This window comes from Ursus americanus, chromosome 7, assembly GCF_024610735.1.
Source record: "Ursus americanus isolate L20-20 chromosome 7, mUrsAme1.1.p, whole genome shotgun sequence".
Classification (NCBI taxonomy): domain Eukaryota; kingdom Metazoa; phylum Chordata; class Mammalia; order Carnivora; family Ursidae; genus Ursus; species Ursus americanus.
The window spans coordinates 27848692-27874951 of record NC_142133.1 but is presented as its reverse complement, the minus strand read 5'-3'; the positions used below and the strand labels follow the sequence as shown (position 1 = coordinate 27874951).

The 26260-nt window shown below is 47.5% G+C and overlaps 1 protein-coding gene across 1 annotated transcript in view; it reads left to right on the top strand.

Annotated features, from left to right (window-relative positions):
- Positions 1 to 22287, top strand: part of LOC123785954 (uncharacterized) — a 54915-nt gene extending 32628 nt beyond the window's left edge. Inside the window, exons 3-5 of the mRNA XM_087863426.1 lie at positions 6278 to 6369; positions 9608 to 9885; positions 10413 to 22287. Of these exons, the coding sequence (XP_087719552.1) occupies positions 6278 to 6369; positions 9608 to 9885; positions 10413 to 10548 (506 nt within the window). The 3' untranslated portion in view covers positions 10549 to 22287. The remainder of the gene's footprint in view (positions 1 to 6277; positions 6370 to 9607; positions 9886 to 10412) is intronic.
- The last annotated feature ends 3973 nt before the right edge of the window (positions 22288 to 26260 follow it).

Here is a 26260-nt window from a genome sequence, read left to right as displayed (position 1 = left end):
TTTAGGCTGTTCCTGGCTAAGAAATATGGTAGGAGCAGCATGAAATTTTCCCAACCACTAATGCCTAAAGAATTTTTTCCCTGGAGCTCTGCATGTTTTAAGTGTCTAATCTCCATGTTGGGTGCACCTCCTTAGATCTGTAAGTTGCAAAAGCCTGCATGGCCTGTATGCACTGAGGTTGCAAAGGTCTGGGTTTGCTGAAGCCCTGTGACACCAGTCTCATTAAACTGCTGTGTCTTAAAGCAGTCAAGGACCTAGAAGTCCTGTGCTTACAAAGTACCGATACCTCCTATCCCAGCCATGCCTGAAGCATCCTTCTCTCTGGGTATATCTTATTTCTCCAAAACCCTATCTTTGCGCCCATTCCTTAAGCTTTTCTGGTTTGTGGGCCATGTGTGGTGTTTGGCAGTGAGGAGGAAACAAATCCAACCTCCCTCACCCACGTTCAGAATCAACTGAGAAGATCAGAATGCTTCTAGGGATCAATAGACCAATTTTATTGCTGATAAAGTTGAACTGGAAAATGCAGCTGGAAATCTGCAGCCATCATTGGACTTCCTCATATCCTCACCCTGAATTGAACCTCTCCACCCCCGTTGCCAGCCTTCTGGTCTCCTGGGGGGTTGCCAGACCCAGGCATGTTGTCACCAGAACTAGTGCAGTCTTTCCTCAACCTTCTCCATCAGCTAAATTACTTGGTCTTTGGAGCAGAGTGGTAAGTTGTGGAGAGACAGCCAGGAGAGGTGCTCTAGACAATTCCTTCCTGGGGTGAATAGGAGATACAGGAATAAGATTCGCCCTGGCTGTGGAAACTGGCACCAATGAAAGAGTCTAGAATGGGAAGAGGGGAAGGTCAAGACGGAGGCTTGAGGAAGGCTCACATTAAAATGTGGTTTCAAGGAGGAAGCCCCAGGCAGAGAAATCGAGAAGCCAGAGAGAGAAGGAGGGGGACCAGGAGTGTGTGGTGCCACAGGGGCCAGGGGAAGATCATTTTAAGGAGAGAGTGATCAGCAGGGTCAAACTTTCCTGAGGGCCTATAAAATGAGAACAAAAACTGCCCCTTAGATTCAGCCACGTGGTGACCTTATTGAAGGGTGAGAAGGGGAACCGAGCTTTGGGGTAGTCTTTGGAGGGTGTCCGGGAGGAGGGTTTTTCAAGAGGGACAAAGCTTGTTTGAAAACTGATGGGGAATGACAGTCTTCTGAGCTTGTGGAGGTTGTGGTGGGGGTGTGTGGCAAATAGCTGGTACCCCATTCTCCAGGCCGGACACCTTCCATGCAGGGCTCTGTCTGGCTGTCTGGAGCACCCTTTCCTAATTTGCATGAAGATGCAGTGTGAGCTAAGAGCAGCCTTGAGTGGGAGGATGCTGGAACACAAGAGATGCTATAAAGGATAGTAGGTGACACAGTCACCTGCAAAGCCAGGACTAGAAGCTGAAGGCCTCTGGCTCCAAATTCACAGCTGTCTAGGTCTCGTCCTGGACATGGAGGATACATGATCACTTCAAAGAGACATAACAGGTGTCTGCAGAGGGATGATCTCCTGGTTGAGGCGTGGCTGAGACACAAGGCTACCACACCCAGAGCTGAAGAGAGAGGAACCAGAAGGGCCCTCTCTCCATACAAAATACTCTCTAATATATCAGAATGGTTGCCAGTGGAGATGGGGGGCAGGGAGTGGGGAATGGAGAGGAAATGCAATAAATACATACATAAAACAAGATTGGTTGTTTACCACCCGATGATAAAATAATGATGGTGATAATGTGCCATGAACTGGGGAGTATAATGAATAGTTCAGTAAAAAAAAAAAAAAGCCACATTATACTTACATAAATAAAATACACCCAAGGTTACTTATAAAGTAGGTTTGTTTTCAGTGCCTTTTTACTTCCCACTCACCTGCTTTCCCATTCCTCCTCTCCTGACTCTCCTTTCCCCCACTCTCAGGTGGACCCCTGGCTGCCCAGGGACTCCTCATTGTGTGCCCCTCTGCACACAGCATCTCATGTTGGCCACATATTCCTCCCTTTTCCCTCCTTCTTACTTCTGTGTCCTCTCCTTCCCTCCCCGGCACTGGGAAACATAGCCCTTAGAACCAGGCATGAGGGGCCCCATGCTGAACCCTGTGCTTTGAAGGGCTGCTCCTGCCCTGCCTCCCCAGGGGCAAGAAATCCTTAGGGCCGAGGAGACATGCTCTCTTCCTGTCGCAGAGCCCGTGCTCTTGTTCTAGAGCATATTCCAGGCACTTGAGGCCCCAGAGAGCCCCAGGTCTCCTACAGGCCTCTTCCAAATATAGGTCCTCTTCAAGGAAGACTGTGCCCCTAGTCTGCGTACGGTACCCCAAAGCCAAAGGTGGCCAAGGGGCAGCTGTTTGGGGAGGTGAACAGGACTTGGAGGTGCAGACTGGGGTGTCCACATGCATGTGCAGGAGGCCCCCGTGGTGTAGGATGGAGCCAGGCTGGGAGCAGAAGGGAAGCTGCGTGTGGGCTGGGAGCCAGGCTGGCCCTTCATGCGCCACCAGCTCTGGCAGAGAAGTCCAAAGAATCTGAGAATTCCAAGTTTGAACCCGGCCTTCCAGGTGCTTGTCAGGGTGGGAGGAATGGAACCTATTTCATCAGTTTGTTGGCTTGTTTCACGACTTTTAAATATTTAAACATGTATTTTATAAGCCTCCATTTGCACCCTTGCACTGGTAAGTGTGAGCGACTCTTGGCTGGGACTCTCTGCCTTCCACGGCACATCTGGGGCTTTGATAGGCAACTCCTGGCGACACAGCAGGAAGGAAAAGCAGTCCTCGTCAGAGAAGGACACATGCTATGGCAGGTGCGTAGTGCAACAGCCTTTTGGTGCCTCGCAAATCATGTCAGGTGGGAGTGGCTGCCCATCTGTCTTTGCTAGCTGGTCCTGCTGGAACACTGGGGTTGGCCAGCCTTTTTTTTTTTTTTTAAAGATTTGTTTGTTTATTTAAGGGGGGTGTGTTTTGGGGGGGTAAGGGCAGAGGGAGAGAGAAATCCGAGCAGACTGCCCGCTAGGCGCAAAGCCTGACACGGGGCTCAATCTCATGACCTGATCACCACCTGAACCGAAACCAAGTGTCGGACACTTAAGCGACTGCGCCACCCAGGCGCCCCTGGCCATTCTTTTATCATGGAGGTGTGCGAGTCAGGAAGGCCAAGTGCCCCGTCTTTATCCAGCACCGGGGCAGTCAGTATCCCTCCCACCCTCTCCCCACTCTACTGAGAGAAATGGTGTTTACGTGGGCTCTAAGTAGCTTTTTGTTCTTTCTTAATACACACCATTACATGATGGACATTTTAAATGGGGAGGTTGTCCATTAGTGATGCAGCTGGCCAGAGGGATTCGTTGTTGGGAGGGGTGAGGAACCTGGGAAGGACCAGGGATCAGAGAGGCAGGCAGAAAGGCTGCTTCAGGGCCTAGTCGAGGCAGAAAGACCCAGGGCAAGTCTAGTTTCTGTGGCACAGATGTTCCCTGGAGCCCTGGTCCCTTCATTGTCTTCCTCTGCTCTCCTCCCCCCTTTCCTCGCCCCTCCCATAGGCTCCTACTCTCCGTCCTTTTCTGTGCTCTCCTTCAGGCATATTAAAGATCAGAAAGGCGTTCCTGGGGGCAGGCATGACTAGTTTGTTTTAAACAGAACTTTCAGAAATAAAGGGGAAAACCAAAACTATTTCTCCCTTCTGATAAGTTGTATTTCTCTCTAAGAGGCCAGAGAACTCTTGAGGATTTCCCCCAGGATCTCTTTTACCAAGGATGTCTATTTTCTTTTTCGTTTGCGAGTAGGGACTAATTCATTCACTAAACCAGTATTTGCTGAGCTTGTATGATAGACAAGCACCGCTGCAGCCGCTGGAGAAATTGGGGTGAACCAAAACGGCCAAATCCCTGCCCTGGGTCCCTGCGCCTTCTACTCGGGAACACGGGCCGATAAACAGGATAAATCACAGCGACAGCAGCAGCAATGCGTGTGTCTTGTGTTTGGTGGTGAGAAGTACTAGGGAGAAAATAAAGAAGGGTACAGTGTGAGGTAAGGTGTTTAGGGAAGGCCCCCCTGAGAAGGTGACATTTAAAGAAAGGAGATGGGAAGGAGAAAATATCTGGGTTAGAAGCACTCTCGGCCCAGGCAGGACCTGGTTGGAAAGATTCAAATGACAAGGCCCAGAGGCAGGAGCACGCCTGGCAAGTCTAGGGATCAACAAACAGGCCAAATGTGACTGAATCTGGAACAGTATGAGCACAAGAACGAGTAGAAGGTGAGGTCGGAGAAGTGTGGTGTGTGGGTGGAGGACTATGGAGGCCTCTTGTTATATGCTGATGTATGCTGAATACGACGGGAAGCCACTACAAAGTTTAAGCCAAGGAGTGACAGGATCGGATTTGTGTTTTAACAGGATCCCTCTGGCTGCTTTGTGGGAGAGTAACCTGTGAAGGACTGGGTGAGGCCAGTTAGGAAGCCTTTGGAACAATCCAATGAAGAGAGGAAAGTATCTTAGACCAAAGTAGTAACAGAAATGGAGGAGTGGTGAGATTCTGGACATATTTTGAATATAGAATCAAAAGTTTTGCTAATGGATTGGTTGTGGGGTGTGAGGAAAAGAAAAGGAGTTACACAGAACATCAAGGTCTTTTACTTGAGCAACTAGAAGGAGGGAGTTGCTGTGAACCAAGAGGGAAGACTAATGGGGTGCAGGCTGGGGAAAAGATCAGAAATTTAGTGGTGGGGATTTACATTCTAGATCCCTTTCAATATCCAAATGGAGAGCACAGGTAGGCGGTTGGGTTTATGACTTTGGAATTCAGGAGAGTGGTTAGGCCTGAAAATAAATTTTTAGGAGTCATCAATGAATAATAGATGGTATTTAAAGCCAAGGAATGATGAGATTTTTGAGGAAATGATAGTAGATGGAAAAGAGAAGTCCAAGGCATGAGCCCTGGTACAGTCTAGTGTTTATGACTGAGGAGAAAGGAAAAAACAAGCAGAAAAGACAAAAGGACCAGCCAATGAGGAGAAGGGGAAGAATATGGTGCCGGGCAGTTCTGGAAGCCAGGTGAGGACTTCTCCAGGAGGAGGGAGCTAGCAACTGTGCCCGTCGCTGCTGACAGAATGAGTAAAATGAGGACTGAGACTCCTCCGAAGTCAAAGTCACTGTTGACTTTGAAGAGAGTAGTGTCAGTGGAGCGGTGGGCGTGAAAGTCTTGTTGGAAAGGTTCAAGAACACATGAAGAGGAAGAATTGCAGTCAGTGAGTACAAACAATGCTTTGAAGGCCATTAGTTGTAAAGGGAAGAGAGAAATGGGGCTCAAGCTAGAGGAGGAAGTAGGGTTGAGAGAGATTTTTAAAAATAGGAGAAATAACGGCATTTGTACATTGGTGGGAAAGATCCGGTAAGGAAGGAGAAAGGGAAGATGCAGGGTTAATGGGCTCAATCTGGTAACGTTCAGAAATATCTACATTGTATTGAATGCTTGTACAGATTAGGTTTTTTTTTTTTTTTTAAAGATTTTATTTATTTATGTGACAGAGAGACAGCCAGCGAGAGAGGGAACACAGCAGGGGGAGTGGGAGAGGAAGAAGCAGGCTCACAGCGGAAGAGCCTGATGTGGGACTCGATCCCAGATCGCCAGGATCACGCCCTGAGCCGAAGGCAGATGCCCCAACGACTGCGCCACCCAGGCGCCCCACAGATTAGGTTTTTATATATGGTGTTCATTCCTTAAAACATGAGACATACATAAGTTATCATTTTCATTTTTCCAGTGGGGAAATTGAGACTCAGAGGTTGAGTCCCTTGCCCAAGGTCTCCCAGCAAGGATAGAGAAGCGCTGAGTCAGAGGGAAGCTCAGGCCACATTGCTTCTGAGGGGACCAACCACTCTTCTGGTCATGGAGCTTCCCAGGCACCGAAACGGCAGGTTTACTCTTTCACATCCCTGCCTGAAGGAAGAGTGTGTGTGCTTCTCACAGTCATGACCAGAGACTTCTACTTTCTCTTCTTTCTTAAAGTCCGGGACAGGAGACAACAGAGAAGTTGGCCCAAACCTCAGTATGTTGGACATCTAATGAATACTGTCGTGTTGTGCGTTGGAACATACAAAGGGATAGAAATCAAGAGTCCTGGGTTTTATGGCTGTATTACTTCTGGCAAGTCAATGAACTTTGAGTCTTTGTGTCTTCATTAGCAACATAGGAATAAAAACATCTGTCCTGTCTGCTTCTCCGGTGGTTGTGAAAACATCACTCTGTATCCCCCTCTCTTCCAGGGCTCCGGCGGTATGTCCTTCTGCCATTGCCGAAGTATTTGACACGCGCGGGCACCAGTAGTTCTCAACCTGATGCACAGCAGAGCCCCCAGGTAGTTTTTACAAATATTGCTCTCCTACTAGGATATGGAGCAACTAAAACTCACAAACATGCTAATGGGAGTGGCAATTTGCACAACCGCTTTGGAAAGCAGTTTGGTAGTAGCTATTGGAGTTGAACCAACATCCCCCTGTGATCCAGCGATTCTACACCTAGGTTTATACCCAAGAGAAACGTAAGCGCATGGGCACCGAGGGACCTGTACAGAGGTATTTGCAGCAGTATGCTTTGCAATTGCTCAAGCCACAAACAGCTCAAATGCCCATCAACAGCAGGACAGATGAACAAGTTGTGGTATATCCATATAACGGTATACTGAACCGTATTAAAAATTTGAACACTACGACCACAACCACACAGATGAATCTCACAGGTACAGCATTCAGGGAGAGGAACCGGCCATAAAAGATTTCCCTCAAAACACGAGATATCACAAAATAATGAAAACCAGGAAAATCGTGAATCTCTATGGTGTTAGAAGCCAGGACTTTTAGAGAAGATGAAATGGGTAGTTACAGGGAGGGCACAGGAAGGGCTTCTGGGTTGCTGGTAATGTCCAGCTCTGTGTGTATGTGTGTGTGTGTACCTCAATGATGGTTATACACGTTAAAAATACATATACATTGTGTAATTCACGGAGTTGCACACTTATCACTTGTGTACTTTTTTGTCTTTGTATTTTACTTCCATTAAAAAACAAAACTGCGGACGCCTGGATGGCTCAGTCAGTTAAGCCTCTGCCTTTGGCTCAGGTCATGATCCCGGGGTCCTGGGATGGAGTCCCACATCGGGGTCCCTGCTCAGCGGGAAGCCTGCTTCTCCCTCTGCCTGCCGCTCCCTCTGCTTGTACTCTCTCTCTCTCTGGCATATAAATAAATAAAATCTTTAAAAAACAAAACAAAACAAACCCAAAACAAAAGTGCTGCCTGGTTCCTGTCTCAGATCAATTAAAAATCCCTGGGGGTGAGGATCGCCTGGGTGACTCAGTCAGTTGGGTGTCGGACTCTTGATTTTGGCTCAGGTCATGATCCTGGAGTTGTGAGATCGAGCCCTGCCTGGAGCTCTGTGCGGAACGTGGAGCCTGCTTAAGATTTTCTGTCTTCCTCTCGCTCTGTACCCTCCTCCCCGTGCTCGTGTGCACACACTCATGTGCCTGCTGACACTCGCGCTCTCTCTCTCTCTGTTGTGGGGGGAGGGAAGAATCCCTGGGAATGAAGCCCTGGCATGGGCACTTTCAGGAGGGTCTCCAGGGCTGAGAAAACGGCCTTCCCCCATTGTTGGTGCCCTCCCCTCCTGGCGGCCTTTAAGGGACGACTTACAGCTATGTGCCTGGGTGCTGACTGGGTGTGCCTCAGAGCAGTGGGGAGGAGAGAAAACCGGAGGGCCCTGTATGCAGATGGCCAACAGCATGACTGGCCCTCGGGGACGCACCTCTGAGGGTGAGGGTGAGCCTCCTCGCCTGGGGCAGTGGCTAAAGATGGCCTTCAGGGACCACCGGCTGCCACCCTTGCTTAAGGGACTCCTGAATTTAATTTCAAGTTCACTATTCAGAACAGTCGCTGCAGATTTATTTTTATTTGCCTGGCCCTTTGTGGAGATTCTGACTCTTCATTTATACTTTTGTGTTTTACTGTAGTGACCTAGTTGTTTTAATTCTTTTCTGTCTTCCTTTTAATATATAATCTTTTTGTCCACAAGTGATACAGCCACATCCAAAGGCTGTACCGTCACATGCCAGGAGGTCTGGGCTGCTTTTCTAACTCTTGTCCCACATGTGACCGACAAGCAGATTCTTTTTGTTTTTTAAGATTTTATTTATTTATTTGACAGAGAGAACAAGCAGGGGGAGCGGCAGGCAGAGAGAGAAGCAGGTCCCCTGCTGAGCAGAGAGCCCGGCGCAGGACTCGATCCCAGGACCCTGAGACCATGACCGGAGCCGAAGGCAGACGCTTAACCAACTGAGCCACCCAGGTGTCCTGGACAAGCAGATTCTAAGTGCACTCCACTCTTAATCTTGGCTGTTCTCCACTTTACCTAATAGAGAAAAGGGTTATAAACAGTGAAAACCTTTAGTATCTCTTGATCATTACTCCGAATTTATGAAAGGAAACATTTATGGGCAAACTCTACAGCTTGACAGAGCTCCTACACTGTAAGCTTTTTTTTTTTTTTTTTTTTGAGGCTTTTCCAAAATAATAGCTCTACAGTTCAACCCTAAATAGCATTTTAACAGGGCCGTGGCCTATTTACATTTATTTAAATAGCTGGAGATAGCTTTTCTAAGACTGTTTTTAATTATAAAATATTCAGTGTATTATCAAGAGAAATAAACTTTGTTATAGCTCTAAACTCAAAGCATATTTTATTTTGTTTTTTTAAAAGATTTTATTTTTAAATAATCTCTACACCCAACATGGGGCTTGAACTCACCACCTCGAGTTCGAGTCGCACGCTCCACTACTGGAGCCAGCCAGGTGCCCCAAAGCAAATTTTATTATATAGATTTTGATATAAGGGAATTGAAGGTATAAATATCTTTTTAGATGCAGTAATGTTCCTCATATAATCATTATTCTCAGAAAATCTGTACTTATACAAATTTATAGTGTAGGAAAAAAGTTGCTGCTCACTGTGGTTTTATCATTGGATTATGGTTAATTTCCATGTTTTCATTTTTGTCTATCTGCATTTTTTTTTTTTGCTCCAGTAAAAAAAAAAAAACAGAAAATATAGAAAATCTGAAATACAGGCATCCCTCTTTATGTAGGAGTTATGGTCTTAATAGCCAAGCAGCTACACTTCTGGAACCCATAGAATCAGCAACACCCAAGAGCGTGTTAGATCTCGAATCCTCGTGCCCACTCCAGACTTGCTGAGTTAGAAACGCTGGGCGTGGACCCCGCTTTCACAAACCCTGCAGGTGACTCATCTGCCCCAAATCGGAGAAGTGCTCTGAAGAAGAGCGCGCAAGCCCTGTGGCTAGTTTGGCAAGCCCCGAAGTGACCTGCTCTGGGCATAGGCGATTTGTTTGGTAAGCCTGGTTTTTGCTCCCCTCCTTCTCTTTTTATTTGCCTGGCCCTTTGTGGAGATTCTTGCCCCCAGTCAAACCTAGACCAGTAGTTCTCAACCCTGCCTGGGAAGCTTTTAAAAACGTGTCTCCCCAGATGGGTCCTGGGCATCCAGGTGCTTCTCATGCGCGCCAGGGTTGATAAACTCTGTTCTATATTCAGGTTCTTCTGTGGTTGAGACAGATGATTGTTAACACCTGCCGCCAAGTTCTTCGGGTTGTTTCCTGCGAGCCCGGTGAAGCAGAACTCAGGCCTCCAGCATCTGCTTGTCCACACCTAAAGGTGTTTCCTGAGGGCCGACGGGGCCCTGCCTCGCAGGTAGCTCCGCAGACCACACAGCAAGGCCCCGAAGAAGCGACGCTACCTCCTGGCACGCACAGGGGGCCGCCGGCTCCTCCGCCAGCCCCGACTCTGCTGCCCGTGCCGGATGCTGAGATAATGTGAGTGAAATGTCAAAAATGCCAGCTATCCTTATCTTCGTTATCTAAAGCGTGTGGACCCCCTTTTCATTTTTAGCTCACACAATACCTACTTGGAAGACCCATCTTGGTGGTTTTCTCTTGAAATGTCTACCCCTCCCCCACCCCCAGACTTTCCTGCAAAGTCAGGAGAGACCACTGGGCACTCACGAGGGATGTCGTAAGCCAGTGGTCCTTCGTATGTGGTGGCCGGGGTGGGGGGGTATATGCGTCAGCAGCATGAGTATCACCTGAGAATGTGTTAGAAATGCAAACTCCTATCACCACAAGATTGAATAATCATAGAGAAGGCAGGAGGAAACTTCTGGAGGTGATGGGTATGTTTATGGCATGGTTTGTGCTGATAGGTCCACGAACGTATATTTCTCTCTGAACTCCTCAAGTTGTATATGTTACAAATCTATAGCTGTTTGTATGTCAATCATCCCTCCATAAAGTAGGTGTTAGTTTCTTTTGTTGTTGTTTTTTTTTTTTTTTTTTTTTTTAAGAAATGCCAACTGTTGGGCGCCACCCCAGAACTTCTGTGTCAGACACTCAGGAGAGGGGACGCAGCCACCCGTGTGTTCTGATGCATGCTCGCATCTGACGACTGCCGCTCTGCACCGGTGCCTCGCAGGATTGTGAGAAATGCACCACCTCCAGCCCCAACCCAGGCCAACTGAGTTAGAATCCCAGATTCCCGGGATCACACTGGAGTTTGAAAAGCGCTGCTCGAAGCTCTCTCCCTCGATCTGGTCAGTGTTAGAACACCAGAAATATGCATTCTTGGACCGAAGTGTCTTAGCTCCCCACAGATATGCCACATCACAAGTAGTACATTTAAGGGTGAGAAACACAGGTATGAGCTACCGTTCTGTATTTGTGCAAGACAATTTGTGCTGCTATTGACCACCCCCCTCGGATAAAGATTCATTCTGTCCATTTTCTGAGCGTTTAGAGCAAGCGCAATGTCTGGTTTGGTTTTGTTTTTTACACGGGGAGTTGAAGTTATGAAACCCACCCTGCCTAAGATGCCGGGACATTTTGACGTTTACCTCATTTCGGAGAACTAGCCTGAGTCCTCTCCTACAGCTGTCCCTTCTCCTGTTGAGTGAGCTTTAAGTCTTGGGGTAACAATTCTGTTGTGGCTGCTTTTTTTATTATAAGTGGCCTCAAATACTGTGTGAGAAGAGAAGGGGTTGGTGAGATAGAAGTGTGTGGCTGATGTCTGGAAGCCTCTCCTCCTGTATAGAGCGTAACGATTTCAAGGGCTCCGCTCAAAACTCTCCTTCTCCGTGCAGCTTTCCTGGCAGCCCTCCACCAGCTGTAATTAACATGGCCTCAGATAACCGTATTTGTTATCTGTCATTATAACAGATATCAAGTATTTCCCAGTATTTTGTGAGTTAATGTTGGTGAAGTGCTTGAACAGTACAGGAACGTAGTACACACTCAGATTATAGTTGACCCTTGAAAGACACGGGGTGGAACAGTGCACGTCTGCTTGTATGTGTTTCGGTTTTTACACATCCAGTATGTACAGTATAGAATGCATCATAGCCCCCAACATGTGTGTTGTTTATATTATTGGTGAGGCTTCCGGTCATCAGTAGGCTGTTTTCGGGGAGTCAGGTTACATGCGGATTTTCGATTGTGCCCCTACCCCCCACATTATCCAAAGTCAGCTGTATCACTAGTCCCATTGTTGTTATTGTTTTTCTATACTTATGGGTTATTCCTGTTAGATCTCTTCGAGGTGAGGAGAGGGCTTTAGTTACTGACGGAGTCCCGAGCAGGCCTGGTTTATGCTGTGCTCAGAAGAGGTTCTTCCACATAACATTAAGGAGAGTAAATAAGTGCTTTAAATGTGGTTTATTATCATAATTGGAGCATTAGGTCTCAGTCAGTCTTACCCAGAGAGAGAAGCTGTTGTGCCAACAAGGGGAGCACATCCCTTAGCCCCAGTCCCACAAGGCATCAGACAAAAAAGGAAGTGAAGGATAGATGTCACCAAAGTGTCAGTGAAACTCAATTCAGAAGAAACTCTGACCAAAACCAAAATGGAACCAACTGAAAATGTTAATGGTCATTTTTAGTAAGTCACAAGAATTTGAAGAAAAGCTATTTTAATAAGTAGAACTATTTCATTTTCCATGAAGCCTAGGAAATTAAGATCTAGATGGTTTCTTTTACACAATCTCTGGTCAGATTTGTACCTCTTTTGCAGAAAGCAGTATGGTTTCACCTTAAATAACTCACGGGGAAAAAGCGGAAGGGATAATGTCTTAAGTATCTATTTACAACAGAAAAAACGCAGTGGGTGTCCTATGTGAGGGTCCGCCAACATAGCACTCTGGAAAAAGTTCAGCCCAGAAAAGAAAACCGAGGAAAGACTCGGGTTTGCATGATGTGTACAAGTGGGTTCCCGGTGAAACGAGCAAAGCTGAGATTCAGGACTCCACCCTGAAACACCCCAAGCCCCAAGACGGACCCTGGCAATTTTGTGTTTGTAATTTTGCATTAGTGTTCGTAAATGGGCTTCCCAAATTGTGTGTCAGCCCCTCTAGGTCTGCTCCTGATGAAATGCCTCTCCCTGGAGCTCTTGCTTTCCAGGTTGTTTGTAATCCTCTCGGTCCGCCTGGCCAGACGGGGTGCAACAAGGGGGGGTTGCGCTCGTGGGGAAGGAGGGCCTTGGAGAACAGCTGGGAGGGCAGAGACCACCACAGTGGAGTTCAAAGTGATGACACGTAGAGACTGGGGCGGCTTCCTTCAAGGGTTGTCCTGTCCTTCCAGGGTGGTGGCTCTCAGCCACAGGTAATCCCCCCCGCCCCATGCCATTGGCAGTGTCTGGAGACACGTTTGGTTGTCATAGAGGGCTTGGGGTGTGGAGGGGCTACCGGCTCTAGTGGGTGGAGGCCGGTGATGTTGCTGAACGCGCTGCAGGACGACGCAGGATGGTCTGGCCCCAGAGCTCAGGAGTTCCGATGCTGAGGAATCCTGCTGCGGGGTATTCCTTTCACCACAGGTCCCTGACAGCTCAGGTTGTCAAATGAACGTGCAGCAAGCAGTGTAAGGTACCTTCTCAGAGGGGTTTTGCAGTTTCATCTGCCCCGTCAGCTATGGCGTGGCAGGGATCTGGCTCTTCTTTAGTGACTTCCACTCCTACCCACCCTCTGCCCCCCCCACACACGTGCAAAGGCCGTTAGGACAGTGGCTTTAATGAACACATGATGAAAACCTGATTCGGGCAGCAATGTGGGAGAAAGAGGCCCTTCTCTGGCCACGGGACTGGGCGCCAAACGGCCTCAGGGCTGCAGTAGCACCCCAGGCACTGGAGCGGGGCTTCGCTATGCAAGTCCCCAGCTGCCGCCAACCCAAAACCGTCAGCCATCTACTGCCACACCGTGCATATTAGTGCAATGTGTTGATGGCCATGACCACAACCCCTCCCAGGCTGCTGAACCCTACTAGTTCAAATCCCAGAGTTCCCAATGGACTGCCCCAAATTCCTACCCTCTGACCTCAGCTGGTCCTCCATTGCCTCTTGGCCTTCCTTCGGGTCCCCTTCTGATTGTGTCTCTGCCTTATTCCCGTGGCGGCTCCCTTCCATCAAGGCCCCAAACCATTCTCTCCCCATTTCCCTTCTGCAGATGGCTGTGCTGCTTGCTTTCCTGAGATGAGTAACACAGTAATCACAGCTGCTACCATTTATCCCACAGCTGCAAGCAGCGGAGGCTTGGAAGAAGAAAAGTTCTTTCAACCCAAAGCTTCCTCCCCAGTCTTGATCTCGGACTCCTGTCTCCCACTGCACGTCACTCCATTACCTATGGCCTCTCTCTCCTGTAGTTTAGCCTGCCCTCCCCACTGCCTCCTTCCCCTGTACATGCATCCTGTCTGCCCTGCTTCCCCAACACGCTCCTGCCTCCTCTGCTTCCTTTGCTTCACTGTCAACTTGTCAAAAGGGGAGTGGCTCGATCTGACCCCTCTACTCACCTATTCCCTGGGCAAAGCCTCGTTCCCTTCCCTGGCTCTGTGTTTCTTTGGGTCCCCTTTCCTTCCTGGATGGGCACCATGTCCACCTCTTACCCTTTAGTTTCTCAGTGCCTGGGACAGCATCCTGAAACGCAATAGTGATGGTGATGACCTCACACTGAGAACTGGACCAAAACCAGACAAACCCTTCCAGGGGCCAGAGAGATAGCTCAAGTAGGGCTCCCAGGGAAATTCCTTTGGGCTGGAGTTCTGTTCAGCATAATGACGACACACTATTGCCATTTTTAGAGCAGTGATTACCAAATGGAAATACCCTACTTCACCAGAGACCGAGATCTGAAGTCACTAGCTTCATATCTAAATGTCATTCGAATCTTCACTGTAACCAAGGCTCTGATCAACAGAAACACATGACTACAAGCTAGGGGATTCAATTCCTGTTTTTTCTTCCTGTTTGTCCTCTGCTAAAATAAAAAAAAGAAATACCTAAAAGAAACTTCTTGATATTGTTATCCTGAAAGTATATTACTACTACGTATATGGAGATGAGTTAAATGAAACAATAGTTTTTGAGCTGTTGGCATCAAATGCCATCTGTTTTTAAAAGGCAAGGAAATAACTTCTGGGCACGAAACCTGTATTTGATGGCAAAGATCCCTTCTCTGGGTAATTCCATTCTCCTACCTTCTCCACTGAAATGTCTGTAGGAAATCCGTAAGTTGGTATTAGTAAGCTTCTAACATTCTTCTGTATTTGTTCATTCCTTCATTCAATAAATACTTATCAAAACTCTGCTTAGTCATTGGACAAGACAGTTACAGTGCCCGACCTTGGGAAGTATAGTCTAATCTGGCACTTACAATCCAGTATGATGGGTGCTGGACAAGATAACTGTAGGATGTGGTAGGAATATTTACACGGACACTCCCCCCAGACTGGGGGGTGGCTAGTCAGGGACAGTTTCCAGGAGAAAGTAATATCTAAGGTAAAACCTGGCTGTATTGGGTGGAGCTAAAGTTAGGGGAGGGGTTGTCCCTATAAAAGAGAAAGCATTCTAGAAGACTCATCTCAAGAGAGAAAGAGACCTAGAGACAGAGAGAGGTTTAGGGAACTGAAAAGAAGTTCATTCTTATTGGATCAGAGAAGAGAACGGAGAGAGACTTTCATCATCGTTATAGCTAATACTTTAGGTACGTAAAGTGGGTGCCATTGTTATCCCCATTTTACAGATGTGGGAACTGAAGCACTGAAAGTTTAAAGTAACTTGCCCAAGGTCAGCCAGCCAGTATGTGTGTCCTTAACTGACACAATTTTGCCTCCCATCCTGCCTTTGAGATAATTTTCCAAACTCCTTCACAGCAGTGGTTTGGAGGTCCCAAGAGAAAAGAGATTGAGGCAGTGATATTTAGTGCAAAGTCTTTGTGGAAATCTTAACCGAAGAAAGTCTGTCCTCCCTCACGTGCTCCCCTCTGTAAATCAGATTAAGGTAAAGGTACTGCTCTTCTGGGAAGAGTTTTCATTTAAATGGGGGGGGTATAGGAGGGCGGACAACAAGTTTTGAGTACCTAACTGGTAGAGTGGGACAAAGGGAAACATTTTGGGGTAGGATCCTAGTCGGTGCCCCGTAGGAGAACAGCTATGTAAGGGACGACCTAGTCATGATATCTGGGGCATCTTTTTGGCAAAGAAGGGTTGGTATGGATCACTAAACTCTTAATTTTTTTTATTAGGGAATGACTTAGGCTTTTGAAAATTGCACATTAGAAGGTCCCTCCCCCCCAATACTAATGACATAGTGAAAATTTCTCAAGTTCACTCAAGAAGTGAGTTGGCTTATTCAGAGGTAGCTGAGTTTTGTCTAATTTGGTGACTGAACTAGAACAAACAACAGCTTTGTATCCCTCTAAGGAGGGAGCCAAAAGGCTTCAATGCCATAAACTTCCCAAGCAAAGACTTCAAAGTGGTGAAATGTGTGAACAGTTCACCCAAGCATGGTGTATGGTGACTTTTCAAGACCAGGTAGTTTCTCATGGACAATTACCTACCAGTTAGGTTAAACCTTGAGCCAATGAGAAACCCAGCATTTATTTGTGACTAATGCTTCCTAGAATAAAAAGATTTCAGTTTGGAAACTACTGTATACCACCCTTCCCGAATCAAATGCTCACTTTTCCAGTTTCATCCCAGTTGCCTAATTCCTTCTCAAGAGAGGAGACAAAGATAGGTAATATTTTAGTTAATGAGACTGGCTTGAGTTAAAATGCCCATCTTGGGGCGTGTGGGTGGCTCAGTTGGTTAACTGTCCAGCTCTTGATTTCGGCTCAGGTCATGATCTCAGGTTGTGGGATGGCTCAGCGCAGAGTCTGCTTGTCCCTCTCCCTGTACTCCTCTATCTCTCTCTCAAATAAATAAATAAATAAATAAATTCTTAAAAAAAAGAAAAAAGAAAACTCAGGAATGTCATTTATATGATGATTAACACTTTTTTTCCCCATAGGGACATAGGCTGTCCCTGCCCTTAGGTATATATTGTAATCAGAAACACAAGCATTAACAACAACCCTTTATCCTTGTTTGTTTCTCTGTTGCCATTGGGTCTACTTGTCACTGTAGCTGGAAGTATGATGTGGTGCTTCTGCCTTGGGGTCATTGAGAGAGTGATTGAGTGAAAGACGAGAGGGGAAGTGAATGACTAAGGAACCCAACCCTGATGGAGCCAGTGGTTTCAAGAATACTGAAACAAAGATCATGCCATGGTGATTCTCATCCCATAAACAATTATTCATCCAAACAAAAGGAGACGTTTATGAGCCATTCATTAGGAAGATACAAGGTCTGACCTCGACCATTCACATTTTGGACTCATCCCAAAGTGGGCCCAGTGAAGGTGCTGAAATGTCCTGAGGCCCATCTACAGTCAGCTGCTGCTTTCTCTTTTCACATGACACCGTGGATGGTATTATTTTCCCCACTCCTCGGGCCTCAACTTGCCTATAGTAGTAAACTAGAAAGGGACAGACTCCTAGTGACTTAGACAAAAGAGGGGATTTATTAGAAGGCTCAGATAACAGGAAGAAAGTTCAACAACTCAGTCTCAGGAAGGGCATGGCATCAGTTATGAGGGAACCAGGGAATCCATGTCTCCCTTATCCCTCTTCCCCATCCTACAATCCTGCTTCTCCAGCTAAGTCTTTGCAAAGGAGGCTTTCTTCTTTCTCTCCACGGACAGGGGTCCTCCCCATGAGGGTGGTGCCACAGCCCCACACTTCCCAGCTTCCAACCCTCTTATTCTCTGTCTCCCTGCCAGGCTCAGCCAGTGGTGGGGTTCCTCAAAGTGGTTTTTTTTTTTTTTTTTTTAAGATTTTATTTATTTACTTGACAGACAGCCAGCAAGAGAGGGAACAGAGGCAGGGGGAGTGGGAGAGGAAGAAACAGGCTCCCAGTGGAGGAGTCTGATGTGGGGCTCGATCCCAGGACTCTGGGATCACGCCCCGAGCCAAAGGCAGACGCTTAACGACTGAGCCACCCAGGCACCCCCCTCAGAGTTCTATCCAGGGTGCTCTTGCTCCCTTATTCAGGGATCTCATCCATGCCCACAGCTTCAACCACCATCTCTACTTAGGGGATTCGCTAATTTATTCTCCACCACACACCTTTCTGCAATCCCAGAGGCATCTAAAACTTTCCCCTTCTTTCTTGGTAAAAGAATTTCCATGTTGTTGAAAGTGGCAGTGTACCCAGCTGAAAAGACCATATTTTCCAGCTTCCTTTGCAGCGTGGGATGGACAGTGAGATGTATGCAGAAGTAATGAAGTTGAGCTTCTTGGGAAAGTCCTTTACAAAAGGCCGACTCAGCTGGAAGTTTTGCCATTTTGCCCTTAAGCCTTCTTCCTCCTTCTGCCTGGAATGAGGCTAGGATAGCTGGTGCTACAGTGGTCATCTTGAGAATATGAGGAAATCTTGAAGATGGAAACTAGCACTACAAATGGCAGAGAAAACGGTGAAAGGGGCCTGGGATAAAGATACTTACTGCCTATAGACAGCTTTTCAGGGAGAAATGATAAATTTCTCCCTTATTGAAGCCACTTTTATTTCAGGTCTCTCTAACGAGAACCAAACACAATGCCTAGCAGATAGAATGCACTCCTTCTACACCTCCATCTTCATTAGGCACCAGACTGCACTTCACCCTTCCCATTCTCCTCTTTTCCCACTGTTCCCTCTCCGTATACTCACCATGCTGTCTCCTGCCACTTAGCCTTCTAACTTGCCATTCCCGACGCCTCAATGTTCCTTCCTCCAGGGAGCCATGCTCGACCTGCTTCACCAGGCCGATTCCCCTGTCACAGGTTCACAAAACACCACCAGCCTCTCCCTTGTAGTAACTTTCCCCATTGTAATTTTACAGTCCAGCAGGAGGGACTCTCCTCTGTCCCTCTCACCAGATTGTAAGCTCTAGGGAGCCAGGGACTGTGTCCTTTCCTTTTATTACCAGCGTATCTCTAATACCAAGCACAGTTGTATAAGTGTTCACTTCCCAGAAGAAAAACAACTAAGTGAAGGCACCAGAAAAGAGCTCCTCAGCAACACCCCCAACCCCCACCCCTGGCCATATTTTGAAAATCCCGGAGAAGGATTGTGACTGGCTTAGCTAGAGCCAAATTTCCATCTCAGGACTATGGCTGAAAGCAGGGTCTGTGAGAACATGGCAGCCTCTGTTCAAATCACGTGTTTGGAGTTGGGAAAGGAACAATCCCCATAGATACATGTAACAATAAATGCTTACCCCTTTGAGGCCATCCTTGATGCTTACAGAGTGGCCTGAGTGTACCTGGAGGAGAAGGTGGAGGAAGGAAGGCTCACAAAATAATTTGGCTCAGGTCTTGCATGTTCTGGGAGAGGGCTTGGTCCCCAGACGCTTGTATATAGTAAGGGGATGACCTTGATACATTCCTTCAGGGCTTATTCTCTTCTCACTATCAATAGAAAATGACAATAAGAATGAAAAACTTTGTTTTATTCTATCTTATGACTTCCATTCAACTCAACACTTAAAATAGAAGCTCTTCACTTAAAGTCCCTCTTCTCCTTCTGGGCCCTGCTGCCCTCTCTGGCTCCTTTCTCCCCTTTGCAACACCCCCCCCCCCCCGCCTTCATTGAGTTCCAGCCACTCTGGCCTCCTTTTTCTAAATGCCTGAGCTCAGTCCTGCCTCAGAGACTGCACTGCCATTCTGTCTGGAACTCTCTGCCCCTAGATCTTGGCAAGGCTGGCTCCCAGGGAGGTCGAACCAACAGGGCTACTATGAACACTGCACTCTACCTTAGATGCTGGACTGTGGATCGAAACTGAGTCCCGGTGCTGCCCACCAAGCTGTGTGGTTGGAGAAGACGTGCATTTTTCATCACCAAAGAGCATTCTGTAGCAAATTCAAGGGTGCTTGGGGTTGCATCTGGGTAGAGGGGAGATCTTGGTTTACTTGAATGCAGCCATGTAAGGCTGGCTAGTGGTAGCCCATGGAAAATGATCTCCACTGGATGATGACTCTGTCTGAATTGGCCCCAGAGCCCCAAACCTTGAAAGTGACTGCAAGTGCAGGAGAGAGAAGGCCGTGGGGTAACCCTGAAAGGTAGTTCTGGCTCTGCCCAGGGCCCGTGCTCTTTGCTTTAATCACTTCTCCACATCCCGTCTTCATCATCTCACAAGTCTATGCTGTTTCTGTCCCGTGCTAAGGAGGGATTAGTGGTGACCAACCTCTATCTGTTGGGAGATTAGAGGGAAAGAGATACAAATCAAATAATCACACCAACAAGATTTACCATCAAACTGTGATGACTCCGGGAAGGAGAGGTGGGTGGGGCTTTGAGAGCTCATGGTAGGAGGACTTGCCCTAGGTTGGGGTGGGGTGTTGGAAAGATTTCCTTGAGGAAGTGACTCAAGCCGAGAATGGAAGGCTGAGTAGGTGACCCGGCAGGGAAAGGATGGGACCTGAGGACCTGAGCCCAGCTCTGAGTGCAGGTCACTGTGGTGCCCGAAGGTGTTTCAAGCAATGCTGTTGGGCTTGTAAGAGTAGGCTGTTATTGGGGCACCTGGCTGGCTCAGTCAGTGGGGCATGCAATTCTTGATCTTGGGTTGTGAGTTCGAGCCTCGCATTGCGGGTAGAGCTTACTTTAAAAAAAAATATTCTTTTGTTCACCATGGGGGTAACGTTTGCACGTATTCTGGTAAGTCCTCGGTCAGGGTCAGGGTCAAGGTAGAGTGTGACGCGGTGGCGTGCCCGAGCGGACAGCCGTCAGCTTACCAGCTGCTGATACGGGCCTCTCCCAGCTCTCTGCTCAGTGGCCTCACAGTGGTAGTTTGAGACTGGTCACAGTGGGAGTATTTACACTAGAAAAATTGACAGACCAACCAGGGCTTTATTTTTTTCTCCCGAAGAACCGATGTTGAACATTTAGTAGCATGCCATGGGACATGAATGACCTCTCACAGCCCTTGAGAAGTTACTCGATTTCACAGAGCACCCCAAGTTTTCTTGAAAAGGTTGGATTTATGACCAGGTGATACGGTGCCCTTTGGATTCTGAGAGCTGGGGAGAGGTGCTCCTGACCCACCTGAGATGGAGTGTGATTTCTGTCATTCAAGAATGTTTCCTAGAAGTTGACTTTCAAAAAAGCAGGACCTCCTAAATGCTGTGATGTGAGGGTGATGGAGGTGGTTGGAAGTGGCTGGTCAGCCCTGCTGGCTGATTCCTTCTATGATCAGAGTCTGTCCTCAGAACCTGGGAACAAAGAGTAAAGGCACCCAGGACATCTTCCCTTCCTTCTGAGGACTAGCCGTTGATTAGTAACATAGGACAAATAGAAATTCTGTGTAATTCTGATCCACTGCTTTCTACCACCTGAGTGGTTTGGGGAGGGCTTGATTCAGATGATGAGCCTCCTGAGAGCATGGGCTGTCTTAGTCATCCTCAGGTTTCTCACAGTATCTGACGTGTTGCCTGGCACACAACCTCTCACTGGTTGCTGGCTTTCAAGTTAGTGTCCCCCATGAAGGAGAACCCAGAAAGTTGACACAGCTAGATCTCCTCCTCACCCCGGGCCTTTGTTTCTCCTTTTTTGGGGCTTGTCTTTCTGGCAATTTCTGTCTATCCTGCTAAACTCAGCTCGGGGGAGCTCTGAGAGGCCTTCCCTAGTTCCCAGAAACTGGGGGTATGCCTGCATGGTATCCCCAGTGCTTCTCCTCCCTGGTTGTTCTACCCACCCCATCCACGGTGAGTGTCCATATCTCGTTCATCCCTTTGGCCCCAGTCCCTGGACCCGTGTTGGGCACAAAATAGATGCCCAACAAATATTTAATGTGTGAATGAGGGGCTGAAGCTAGTGCGAACAGAAACTTAAGTTTCAGGGAAGATTGGAGAAAGCTTCCTCCGCCTGCCAGATACCTAAATGCCAGTAGACTGTGGCGCCCCCAAAAGATGCTGCTTTGGCATAAAAATTATTTCGAGCTAAAGATAATTGAACAGAAACAGATACAAGAAAAGTCTTCTGCCCTCTCCCTATCTGCCTAAAAGCAGGACAAAAATTTGTAAATGTTCCCCTCCCCTCTTTACTGGAAGGGAGAGATGTTCATCACTGAAGACAGTTGTAGATCCCTTTCTGCCCGAAGGTGGCCCCCAGAGAGGGACCTCCATCACAGGCAGCACTGGCCTCTATCTTCCATTCGTTTCCCTTCTATATTTGCCTTCCCACAGTTGGCTGCCCTAGAAACTCACAGGCGTCTTTCCTTTCCTGTCAATTTCTAAAAATTTCTTTCTCTTTTCTTTTTCCGTTCTTGTGAAGATGCTCTATAAGCCCCGGTTCTAATCACCCCTGTGAGTTACTCATCCCTGGGTGCTCATCGCTGAGTAATACGAGCAAGTATTCTCTATTAACAAGTACATCATTGTAGATGCACTTGTTAATAAACTTATTTCTTTGTCTCTTTTGTTGCTTTGTTTTTTGTCGGTCTAATTTGCAGGACCCCAGGCAGAAAATCAGGGAGGACGGAAGGTGAGAGATTATTTTCCTCTCCTATATATGGTACAGTGTCCTTACATTTTTTTCTCTTGATTAAGCCTTACAACAACCTCATGAAGTAAATTCTATCATTCCCATTTTACAGAGCAGGAACTGAAGATCAGAGTTATTAAGTAATTTACCCGAAGTCACACAGGAGGAGCTAGTATCTCTGTCTTCCGCTACGCAGCGATGCAGGGCCGGCTGGAGCTAGAGTACTCAATTGTAGCAATTAAAAAATGTTTAGTCTAGGGGCGCCTGGGTGACTTAGTCGGTTAAGCGTCTGACTCTTGCTTTCTGCTCAGGTCATGATCTCAGGGTCATGAGATCAAGCCCATCCAGTGTGGAGCCTGCATGGGATTCCCTCTCTCCCCTCTCCCTCTGTATCCATTCCCCTCCATCCCCCTCTAAAACAACAACAATAGCAAAACCCCCAAAACTATTTAGTCTAAGTGTCCCTCTCTTTGCCTTTTTCCTTGCTTCCAACATCACAGCCTTCATTCCTAGGGGTCAGTTTGTCTGTGCATAGGTTCAATTCAAGCTTATAGGACACTGGGTGGATTTCTGTTGTACTCCTCACCGCTTTTCAGGGAACCTTTCGCTACATTACTTACATTTACTCCAAGTTCTTTACGTTTACAGAATGGGAACATGTGCCAAGAAACTACTGGAGTCAGTAAACATCTACTGTGGAAACTCATGACCACAGTTCTTAGAGCATTTTTCAAGGACAACCAGGACCAGAATTACCTGGGTGGGGGTGACTGGATAAGATTCTGTTTCTCAGCCCTGCCCCGTAGGCTAGGTTTCTGGAAGGGACCCGGAAATCTTCATCTTAACCAGGTACTCCTAGTTGAATTTTTCTTTTCTTTTTTTTTTTTTTTAAAGATTTTATTTATTTATTTGACAGAGATAGAGACAGCCAGCGAGAGAGGGAACACAAGCAGGGGGAGTGGGAGAGGAAGAAGCAGGCTCCTAGCGGAGGAGCCCGATGTGGGGCTCGATCCCATAACGCCAGGATCACGCCCTGAGCCAAAGGCAGACGCTTAACCGCTGTGCCACCCAGGCGCCCCCCTAGTTGAATTTTTCTTAAGGAGTTTTCAAGGACGTGTTTAAAATTTTAAGATATAATTTACATAGAGTTAAGTGTACGAATCTTAAGTGTAGAGCTAGAATTGTTATGTCAGTAGTCACATTTGCACCTGTATACACCTGTGTAACAATCAGATGAAGGGAGGAAATCTCCCTCGGAGGCTCCCCAGCAGTACATGCTGTTCTGACCATCACTGCGGGCTCGTCTGCCTTTCTTGAACCTCATAGGTATGGAACCAAACCGTATGTGCTCTTTGGTGTCTGTTTTCCTTTCACTCGCATTATGTCTTTGCAATTTATCTGTGTTCTATGTAGCAGTAGTTTATTCCTTTTTATTGCTGGTAGTGTTCCATTGTGTGAATGTGTCGTTATTTAGTTATTCTTTTTTTTTTTTTTAAGATTTCATTTATTTATTTGACAGAGACAGCCAGCGAGAGAGGGAACACAAGCAGGGGGAGTGGGAGAGGAAGAAGCAGGACCCCAGCGGAGGAGCCCGATGTGGGGCTCGATCCCTGGACTCTGGGATCACGCCCTGAGCCGAAGGCAGACGCTTAACGACTGAGCCCCCCAGGCGCCCCAGTTATTTATTCTTTTATCGAAGATCACTTAGATTGTTTCTAGTTGTTAGCTATTATGAATAAATCTGCTACAGATGTTCTTGTACTGCTCTTTTGGTGAACATAGGTGCTCGTTTCTCTTGGGTAATTATTACCTGGGAGAGAAGTGGCTTTAGGCTTACGTTTTGACCGTGAGAGGTAGATGGAAGTTTATATATTAGCATGAGCAAGACGTTCGGTGTTGGGGCAGGGTGTCAAGTCACCACCCAAAGGAAGAGAGTGCCAGCCTGGGGAACTCAGTTGCTCATTCTAGCCCATGTATTCTCAACAGGTGGCATTGCTCCCAAGGAGGTGAAAATTGTTTCTTGACAGGGCGGAGTTATGTGGAAAAAAACTTAGGGACACAAACCGTTGTAATAGCTGAGATATACTGATATATATAATGTCATGGGGAGAAGGGTGATTAGGGGAAAACAACATCGGACAAGGCTCCTTAGGGAGTGATCGAGAAAACAGCTTGAGCAACATTGGTCTAAACCTAAACAGTCTCCTGTCTCCAAAATCTGGAACCTCAGGGGATCGCCTTGCTTTTTGGTCAAGGAGGATAAGTCAGGAATAAGCAACGCTGCTCAGAGGTGCCCAGGGGAAAACACAGCCAAGTGCCTGTGCGTGTGTTGGGAGGGGCCGCGGCTTGGAGGTCTAAGGACACAGACATACTCTGGAAGGACAAGTCCATAACCGGAGTCCGTAGAGCTCTTGCTCTAATCAATACAGGGGCCAACTGGCCCATGAGAGGAAAAGTTTCTTTTATTAGCACCTTCTGTTGAGGGAGGAAGTGATGAATGTCTCCATCAACCCTGCTGGGCGTAATGTGAGATCAGATCTTGCTTGGAGGAAGCTCGGGAACCACAATACAGCCACCACACTCACGGCTTCCTCGGCGCCCCAGCACCCATCATGCTCCTGTAACTCATGCGTGATGTTTCCGCCCCAGCAGGCCTTCCCTTGTGAGCAAATGGAAAGAAAGTAAAAAATCTGGAAAGAATGAATGCATCGAAGAGAAAGCAGACACCATGAATCGAACCAGGGGGAGATGCCAGTGGCCCCCTGGACAGCGGGCAGAAGGGGGGGCTTTGAGAGAAGCCTCTGCCATTCTTCACTGTGTTCTCTGCCGCCAGGTTCACTCGCCCCCCCCCCCGAGGGGGTACGTGGTCAGCTGGGAGCGAGGGCTACGCCCGTGTAACCCGTGGAGCCCTGGGCGCTGCCTGCAGCCCTGAATTACACTCACCAGCCGTGTGGGACACTGGCTAAACCCCCTTGGAACTGTGTGGCCCTAGCCAGTTTCATACCCTTTCTCAAGTTTTCTGCACCTGGGTCTCCTCAGGTGCAGAGTGGGGGTGGTGATGTACCCCCCTCGCAGTGGTGTTATGTGGGTGAAACTAGTGAGTGTACGTGAAGTGCTCAGAAACGGAGCTTGGCACTGCCTCTCTGTGGGCCCTGACCTTTACTACCACATAGGACATTGGTACCTGCCCTCAAGCTGCTTTCACACTAGGGAGGGTCCCACCCGCTAATTTTTTTTCTTTCTCTTTTCTTTCTCCCTTTCTTCTTTCTTTCTTTCTCTTTCTCTCATTCTCCCTTTTCTTTTTTTCTTTTCATTCATTCATTTTATTTTTAAGTGATATCTACACTCAACGTGGGGCTTGAACTCACAACCCTGAGATCAAGAGTTGCATGCTCTACTGACAGCCAGGCACCTCTAATTTCTTTTTTTTTCTTTTAGATTTTTATTTTAAAATTTATTTCATTTTATTTTTAAAATTTATTAGAGAACATACGTGAGCGAGCAGGAGCAGGGGGAGGAATAGAGGGAGAGGGAGAAGCAGGCTCCCTGCTGAGCAGGGAGTGATGTGGGGCTCGATCCCAGGACCCCGAGATCGTGATCTGAGCCGAAAGTAGACACTTAACCCAGTGAGCCACCCAGGCGCCCCTAAAAATTTTTGTAAAGCAATCTCTACACCCAGTGTGGTGCTCAAACTTACAACCCCGAGATCAAGAGTTGCACGCTCTACCGACTGAGCCAGCCAGGCATCCCCCTAATTAATTAATTAATTAATTTTTGAAAGATTTTATTTATTTGAGAGATAGCAAGAGGGAACACAAGCACGGGGGGTGGGGAGAGAGGGAGAAGCAGGCTCCCCCCCAAGCAGGGAGCCTGATGTGGGACTCAATCCCAGGACCCTGGGATGGTGACCTGAGCAGAAGCCAGACACTTAACTGACTGAGCCACCCAGGTGCCCCTCCCCCTAATTTCTTATTCAACTAAAAGGCTGATGGGCAAGTATGATTCTAATAGTTTTTGCCTATTCCTCTTTAGACTGCAGGCAGGGATATTGCTGCCCCCTTGGGGTTGTCATGTCTTGAATGACATGTTTCCCCCTTCCCACTTCTCTCCCACTCAGCAGCCATGCTCCAGAAGGGGGAGGTGGAGATAACCACTGGCCTTGGGGTGGGGGCGGGGTACGTAGCCCAGAGGAAATTTTGATTGAGCCTGATGACTTATGAGTCATTGTACACTTGGCTCAGCAGAGTGAGGTCACAGCACAGACAGACTGAGCTCAGGTCTGCTTGACCAAGATGGGGCTATTTTTCACGTGAGGGAC